Source organism: Hyalella azteca, unplaced genomic scaffold (genome assembly GCF_000764305.2).
Source record: "Hyalella azteca isolate HAZT.00-mixed unplaced genomic scaffold, Hazt_2.0.2 contig223, whole genome shotgun sequence".
In the NCBI taxonomy this organism is placed as follows: domain Eukaryota; kingdom Metazoa; phylum Arthropoda; class Malacostraca; order Amphipoda; family Hyalellidae; genus Hyalella; species Hyalella azteca.
In genome coordinates this window covers 199,733-208,941 of record NW_025930578.1, presented here as the reverse complement: position 1 = coordinate 208,941, position 9,209 = coordinate 199,733, and the positions used below count along the sequence as shown (strand labels likewise).

Here is a 9,209-nt window from a genome sequence, read left to right as displayed (position 1 = left end):
AGAAGCATCACGCCGGAGATCGTCTACATCGGCGATATTATAGTGAGGAATTACAGCGGCTCAACTGTTGACCATTTTGTTCGAGCTAAGTTATAGTTATTATGTCGCTTATTGCAGCTGTTGAAAAAGCGTTCATTGTTCCATACATCGCATTGTTTAGAATAACATTGCTTTAATGCTTGTGGACCGTTCTTACATAATCAAATTACTTTTTGGCGTGATTTACTAGCTGTCTCTTATACACATCTAGATGTGTATAAGAGACATAAGTAATTCATCAATAAAACACGCAGTAATTTATTCATCAAACACGAAGTAATTCATCAATAAAACACGAAGTAATTCATTAATCAAACACGAAGTAATTCATCAATAAAACACGAAGTAATTTATTCATCAAACACGAAGTAATTCATCAATAAAACACGAAGTAATTCATCAATAAAACACGCAGTAATTTATTCATCAAACACTAAGTAATTCATCAATAAAACACGAGGTAATTTATTCATCAAGCACGAAGTAATTCATCAATAAAACACTAAGTAATTTATTCATCAAGCACGAAGTAATTCATCAATAAAACACGAAATAATTCATTAATCAAACACGTAGTAATTCATCAATCAAACACGAAGTAATTCATCAATAAAACACGAAGTAATTTATTATTCAAACTCGAAGTAATTCATTCATCAAACACGAAGAAATTCATTCATCAAACACGTAGTCTCACCCTTTACAAAACTCGTAAAGCCATCGTTTCACTGAACACTAAACACGTTTAATACTTTTTACCATTTCGTCACACACGCATCTTTTCTTTAGCCTGCATCAAAAACATATTTTGCCAAATTAATTTGTTAAACTTTAATCTTAAACCGGCACGGTTCTTTAAATTCCTTACAATTACCACCACCTCACGTGCAGGTGATTAAAATATTGTTCGCGTGTTGGAAGAGCAGCTTTTTCAAGAGGCTTGTCACCTGTCGAAGCTTCCTCAAATTAGATGCCTTTATTAAGTGATAAGTCAGGAATTTAGAGTTATAATTTCGCGGGAAACAAGCCCAGTGTTAAGAAAATGGTCCTGTATCATAAGAAAGTTCCAAACCTAATTAATTTTCTGTCTATCGCTAGGCATGGGGTAACAGTTTCCGATTGACATCTTTCCATATGGAGATTCAAATTGCGTTCTTATCAATAGTATCTCCGATAGTGATTTCCTCGTGAGTGAAAGTCCACGTATATTACTTCCATATTTCATTTACTCCAAATTATTTTGTGCCAATCATGTATATATTGCATGTACGAATACTTAGTTTGTAGAGTTTGTAAATTTACCTATAAGATTTTAATCTCAAATATAACATTTTAATCAATACGATTATAAAATTTTTATAACGCAATCACAGTAACAACTTAATTAAATTTGTCATAGAAAGGAGAATCGTGAGAACACAGTCATATGACGGCGAAAGAATATGGGAAAGGAAAAACTTAGAAAATATTGCGTTAAAAGTTGTAAGCTGTAATTGTTCATTAAATGTCAACTAAAGTTGTCGTTTGATAAATATTATGTATTAACTTATCATTTGTACAAATTCCAAATTTTTGTGACTGCAAATACGAGATTAAATCCCCACTGAAATAAGGGAAAATGGTGGGTCAATATGATATAATAGGTCAATGTGATGACCTTTCAAAATTTATCAATTATTTCAACCATTTCAGGTTCGGAATATTTCGGAAATTCATCTTACTTAATTCATTTCAATATGTTGCTACTTCATTCAATCTTCTATTTAACTGAATAACCAGAATTTGCTATATCTTCGAATTTTAATTGCAATACCACGCAGAAAGTATTTAAGAAAAATATATTCAAGAATTTGTATGAAATGAAGCATTAATGCAGTGAGTGCGACAGTGCAAATGAGGGAAGTGGAGCTCTGCTGAACAGAGACGCGATCCAACACCGCGAGGAATCTTGAGCCATAGCCAAGCGCTGCTGCTGACTTCTCTGCAGCCGTGGCTGACGTGGCTGATGTGGCTGACGTGGCTGACGTGGCTGACGAGGCTGATGAAGCTGACGTGGCTGACGTGGCTGATGTGGCTGACGTGGCTGACGTAGCTGATGAGGCTGATGAGGCTGACGTGGCTGATGTGGCAGATGTGGCTGATGTGGCTGATGTGGCTGACGTGGCTGACGTGGCTGATGCCATGGCTGACATGACTTGAGCTGACATATCAGCCATAGGTGGCTGTTGTTCATCCATTGCTGATTTTGCAATGATCGACTTTGAATGCGACGTTCTTCCATGCTGCCAGGAATGATTTTTCAATTACCAGCTTTGCATTTTGGCGACTGAATTCCTGCTACTTAGGCGTCCACAAGCGCTGTTTCTGTTACTCCTGCTCATAACTAACTTTCTAAATGCAGTGCAATATTGTTTTTATTTGCTTCAGACTTTTACTTTACCTACTTCTATAGCATAGTCGCTACTTCTATAGCCTGATACTTCTATAGCGCAGTCGCTACTTCTATATCTACCTACTTCTATAGCATTTTCGCTAATATAGCTACCTACTTCTACAGCGCAGTCGCTACTTCTATATCTACCTACTTCTATAGCATTTTCGCTAATATAGCTACCTACTTCTACAGCAATGTCGCTACTTCTCTCGACCGTTATACAAATGACTGGCATTTTAAAACGGCAACTGACTTTTTGCTACGATTGTTCTTCAAATAATAGGACTGAATATTAACCGAGAAAACTTAACTACATTTTTCGGAAGGTTATGGATAGGCTAAAAATATTAGCGAGTTGTGCATATAAGAGAACTTTATACATCTCTATATGCTCACCGAGAACACAGCCTTTATTTATCGAGCGAGCAATGTACGGGTTGAAACTAGGATACAAATTATATGTTAGCGAGTCGTACATATAAAAGAATTTTAGCCATGTCTATATGCTTACTGAGAACACAGTTTTCATTTTATATAGCGAGCATTGTACGGATTTTCTCTTGGGTGCAATTAAATAACCGCCAATAAAACCACTATAATTTTCCGTAGGGTGGCTCGAGTTGTTCAGGAAGGCGACGCACTAATTGAACCGCTGCCAAAGCTGTGAAGGCCGCCACCACAGACTCGGCAAGAAGAGGCTTTATGTCTTAAATATTAATTATTTTTCTTATCTATATCTTAAATATTATTTTTTTCTTATTTATGTCTAAGATATTAGTTATTTTTCTGATTTATGTCTTAAATAATAATTTTTTTAATTTTAAATAGTTATACATCGATAAAAAGAAAGAGGTGAAAAATTATCTGAGATTTTCTTCAAGTACAAAGAATGGAGAAAATTTATTGCGACTGAATAGAAGGAAAGGCCAGATAACAAAAGATGTCGACAAGAAGAGAAGTCAAAAGGTTAACCAAAAAAAAAAAAAAGAAAAGAAAGGAAGTAACCTCGAGAAAGAGGGATGGAATAGGAAACATCCAAATAAGTTTTGCGAGGGATTAATAAGAAGAGAACCTATAAAATAAATAGAATTATGAGCAAAAATCCACGGATGTGCGAGGAGCAAGTGTGCGCGGCAGAGCAGCGTTGCTGGCACAGGCTGCTGGGCTAAATGTGTTCTCAGGTCAACACATCAGAACACCTGTGCTGCTGCTACACTTGCTCAAATAATTGCGGAAATGAGTAATTCCGATCTAATTCAACAAAATTTTTATGCTGTTTTTAGTGTAATGCAGACAAATGTCAATCTGATATCTTTTCTCGCTTTGACGGTTTTTCGCCCGCCATAACAAACTATAAGATACAGAATATGCTCGTGCGAAAGTGAAAGATTCTCTTATATTTTGAGAAATTTTGCTTGGTAGTTCCTCACAGGGAACTAAATGAATTTAAACTGTTTTCTGTTGAGCATCTGTAAAATATTTTGCTCTATTCTAAATACCATTTGCACTGCACGCTAATAGGAAGTTTGTGTCGTTGAAAGAAGCAGCCATTTTTAATATCCTCAATAGCAGCCAAAGTGTTTTACTTTCATCTCACGCATTCTAGTCAAGGAAACTCAACCTAGGAACCATTACATTTCATTCAGAATCGTTACTTTGTTAAAGTAAAGATATTAATTTAATGTAAATATTGCTAATGCTCTTCAAAATCAAGACCCAATTAAGACATTTTGTTGTAGCATTCAGTTTACTTCGATGCTGCGCCAACTTTTCGTCTAAATGCGAATTACCCGTCAATATTTCTAAAAAATATCATACAAATCCTAATCTACTTTTTTTATCTATATTTCATGTGGACCAAGAATTCTCATCATGTTGAATTTTGCCCGAACAGGAAATAGCTACAAAATTATAGAAATATTTATCACATTGTATATTTTTTTTGTGCAATATATTCTTTTGAAGTAGAAACTTATTTTATGTTTAATCTAAACTATTATTGATGCATCATCTGCTTTCCAAATTTGTAATATGATTTCTTTTATATTTCAGGACAAAATCCGCCTCCTTCAAGAGGACCTCGAGTACGAGAGGGAGCTCCGACAGAGGGTAAGTCGTAAAATTATTATTCATTTATTATTATTATTATTTATCGTACCATATTATTACTATTATTTATTATTATATTTATTTATTATTATTTATTACTATTATTTACCAAAGAATAATAACAAGCAAGAATCTTACAATTCGTCACTGTATGGAGTTTTCGTTTTCAAAGAAAAATTAAATATATATTGCGTGGCGATAATTTTTTTTGTGAGGAAGCATAGCTTGTAATTTTTAACTGGACTTATCGGGAAATTTCATATATTGAATGAACGGTGTGCGATTTACTTAAGAAAGAAATCATGCGAGCAGGGTCCAATCATTTTCCAGAAATATTTTGGGCGATATAATTATTTCAAATAAATAATCCATTTCACCAGCAAACAATAAGCTAAGGCCATGCATTTTCATTATTAAAGTAAATTTCCAAATAATTATATTTTTCGGGCGATGTAATTATTTCAAACAAATATTCAATATCACCAACAAGTAATAAGCTAATGTCATACATTTTCATTGTGAAAGTAAGCTTTCAACTCTTAATTATATGCAGATACAGGAGATATAAAGCAATACATTTTCACTATGAAAATAAGCTTCCAAATCTTAATTATATGCAGATACAGAAGACATAAAGCAACAAGTTACAATAAGAGAGATTAGATGAGCTGCAAACTGTGCTGAGGAGAAGAATGCAGGGCGGTAGACTAGAGCTGCGTGTCTCACAGCGCCAAGACGTGTGACTCAAGCGCTTAATATATACTGCCAACACGCGCCCACTCGCTCACACTCTTACACGCACACACTTGTATGCCGACACATTGATATTTAAAACTCTGCATGATCACGCTCTCTAACACATACACTCTCGCATTCCGACACATTGTCAAGCAAGCACCTACACGCTCACACTCTCTTGCACGCACACATTCTCACTCTCTTGCACGTACGCACACGTGCACACAATCTTGCACGCACACGTGCACACTCTCTTGCACGTACACATTCTCACTCTCTTGCACGTACGCACACGTGCACACAATCTTACACGCACACGTTCACACTCTTTTACGCGCACACTCTTGTATGCCGACACTTTGATATTTAAAACTCTGCATGATCACGCTCTCTAACACTTACACTCTCGCATTCCGACACATAGTCAGGCAAGCACCAACACGCTCACACTCTCTCACACGTACACTCTTGTATGCCGACACTTTGATATTTAAAACTCAATATGGCCGTGCTCTCTAACACCTACACTCTCGCATTCCGACACATTTTCAAGAAAAAACCTCACACGCTCTCACTCTATTGCACGCACACATTATCAAACGCTTACACTCTCTTACACGCACACTCATGTCACACTCATGATTACTCTGCATAACCACACTCTATAACACGCACAATCTCGTATGTCATAGCACCGAACAGGTTCTGTTCAATTATCTGGGGTGGTATGCAGGATGTACTCGTGAAATTAGTATCTGTAATTTAATTAAGATAGATTACTTAACGGAACAATTCATACAATGACAGCAAATTAAAAAAATATATATAATGACTGGGAGAGACCTAGATGAAAAATTTTGGGATTGGAGGTGCAGCAGTACTGGGTTGACCTGTTGAGAGAAGCACGCTAAATGAATACAGTTTGTCGAGCAAAGGCAACCAACGAAACATTTCGTGTAACGGACAAAGTTCACAAAAGAAGAAATAAGGTATAATAAACAGAAGAAGAATCCTTATTATCATATCATATTTATACTAAGGAGTTATCTGGCTCATCTGTTGAGCGTGTCGGAATATGATCTAAATCCTTTACCGAAATGCTTACACAAAATTAACTGGTGTTGGGAAAGAATAAGTCTCTTCTAGTAAGGCGGACGCATGCATTTACACCCTAGGAGCCACACGCTCACACTCTCCTACACTAACACTCTCCTACACTAACACTCGTATGCGACACATTGACACTCAAACTCATACAAGAACCAACTATTCATTCAACACACTCACATTGCCACGCATGGCCAGACATTCACACTACCGAATTCCTACACTCTCGACCTACTAACACGCGCTCGTAATGACAAATCTAGCACTCAAAAGTACATATCGTCTTGTATATTCTCCTGTTCTCAAAACCTGTTCCTTTATGCCGACTGGTGCGCTGACATTCCCGTTGTGACACAAGACATTCCTGATTTACTGGTACTGATGCTCTGTTGCATAAGCTTATTTCTGATCAATCAGGGAAAATAATGAGTCAGTATGACAAACTTGAGCTTGTCGAAAATACGAAGGGATATCAGTAGGTCTCAGCACTCTCGATTAATTCAAGTATTTTAATAATTAGTGAAATGGTTTGAGTTTGACTCACCAACAAAGACGGCTGTGAGGCGGGAGTGCGTGAGTCAGAGGAATATTTGCAGACGATGCATCGATTTTGGGAAACGCCCGAGTGAGTCATCCTGACCTCCTCACTTTTATGAGTGAACATGAGCACTCTCAGATCCAACATACTGTATGTGAACCTTTCAAAGCGCCGAATACCGACACGTGTGAACCTTTCATAACATGCAATTCCGACACATGTAGAACTTTCATGGCGCAAAATTTCAACACATGCAAAACTTTCATAACGCATAATACCGATATATGTAAACCTTTCATAACGCACAATACCGTCAAATGTAAGCCTTTCATAAGGGTACGCACACAGTGAAAGCAGGTTGCCAGCGTGCTGGTTACCTGCTCAGGCTGGCGCCTGAAACCATAGAATACAGAAGCCTATTCGTACAGGTTTTCACTGTGAACACTTACATTATTATCCTATGTTCATTCGTGTGGCAGGTTGGAGCAGGTTGCCCGCGCGGGCAAACCTGTTTTTACTGTGTGCGTACCCTTACGCATGATTCCGACACATGTAAACCTTTCATAACGCACAATACCGTCGAATGCAAGCCTTTCATAACGCACGATTCCGACAAATGTAAACCTTTTAACCCTTTTATAACGCTCAATACCGACACATGCAAAACTTTCATTACGCCCAATATGATGGAAAGCTCTCATAACGCCCAATACCGGCACATGGAAACCTTCCATTATGCACATTGCCAAAACATGTAAGCTCTTCATAATGAGGCACAAACGCTCTATACTATGCCACCAGATCGCTTATGCGCTCATCGTCATAGTCTTGCAAAGAAGCGCAGTAAAAAATACCTAAAAAAAAACCATACTCATCAAAAATATCCAGCTTATGCGCTCATCGACATAGTCTTACAAAGTAGCACAGTAAAAAATACATGAAAAAATACCCATACGCTCAGTTCTTGATGAACGTCTAAATAATTAATTATAATTACTTAAAGACACTCAAAAACTTTAGAAGACCTCAACTTCCGTTCACTCATTATATTATTTTCAAACTTGATCATGTCGATGTCAATTAATTTCATGCCGTTAACTGTGCTCGTAAATTCCATTTATAACTCTTTACATTTGTATTTGCTGCTTTTTTACCAACTCAGAACCATCTATATCAAAGTTAAATAGAAGTATTTGTTATTGATAATATTTTTGACCAACTGTGAACTACCTAGACAAAAGTTAAGTAATATTATTTTTTATTGACAGCATTTTTGAACAATTGTGAACCACCAAGACAAAAGTTAAATAATAGTATTTGTTATTGACAGTATTTTCAAACAACTGCGAACCAGTTAGATCTGAGTTAAATTAAATTATTTGTTATTGACAGCATTTTCAAACAACTGCTAACCAGTTTGCTCAAAGTTAAATACAATTATTTGTTTTTGACGGTATTTTTGAACAATTGAACTTCAGACAGATTGAACTTCATTTTAAATAACACTATTTGTAATTGCTATAGTAATTTTATGCGCAACTATGAACTACATAGCTCTTAGTTAATTGACATTATTTGTAATTGATATAATGGATATTATTGTTATTGTAACAGGTGGAGCGCGAGAAGTCTGACTTCAGCGTGCAGGTCATTCAGCTACAGGAGCGCATTGAGGAGGTCGAAGCTGGCGCGGATGGACAGGTCGGTCAAACGGTTGCACATTTAATGGTTAGGTTAAGTTAGGTTAGGTTAGGTTAAGTTTGGTTAGGTTAGGTTAGGTTAGATTTGGTTAGGTTAGGTTTGGTTAGGTTAGGTTAGGTTAGATTAGGTTAGGTTAGGTTGGGTTAGGTTAGGTTTGGTTAGGTTAGGTTAGGTTAGATTAGGTTAGGTTAGGTTTCGTTTGGTTTAGTTAGGTTAGGTTAGGTTTAAGCGAGAGAGAACTAATTTTCTTATATAGATCATTAGTAAACGAGTAGCTTTAATTAATTAAGTAGCAATAATTTGTAATATTTTAGTAAGTCAAACGGGTACAGATTCAAGCGAGAGAGTGAGAGTGAGAACTAATTTGCTTATATAGATCATTATTAAACGAGTAGCTTTAGACATATTTTATGCAATAATTTCTAATATTTTATTAAAAGGTTAAATTACATAAAAAGTGTCTTCGAGGAAGTATAACAATTTTGATTTTCTACAAACTTGTACAATGAATAAAACATCCAGTGATACTTAACTTTCAAATTA

At 36.2% G+C, this 9,209-nt stretch overlaps 1 protein-coding gene across 2 annotated transcripts in view; it reads left to right on the top strand.

The window, feature by feature from the left end:
* The window catches only part of LOC108675572 (paramyosin, long form), a 44,293-nt gene that overhangs the window by 12,001 nt on the left and 23,083 nt on the right, over positions 1-9,209 (top strand). For both annotated transcript variants that reach the window (XM_018163596.2, XM_018163594.2), the window contains exons 2-3: positions 4,526-4,582; positions 8,580-8,666. In XM_018163596.2, the coding sequence (XP_018019085.1) occupies positions 4,526-4,582; positions 8,580-8,666 (144 nt within the window). The remainder of the gene's footprint in view (positions 1-4,525; positions 4,583-8,579; positions 8,667-9,209) is intronic.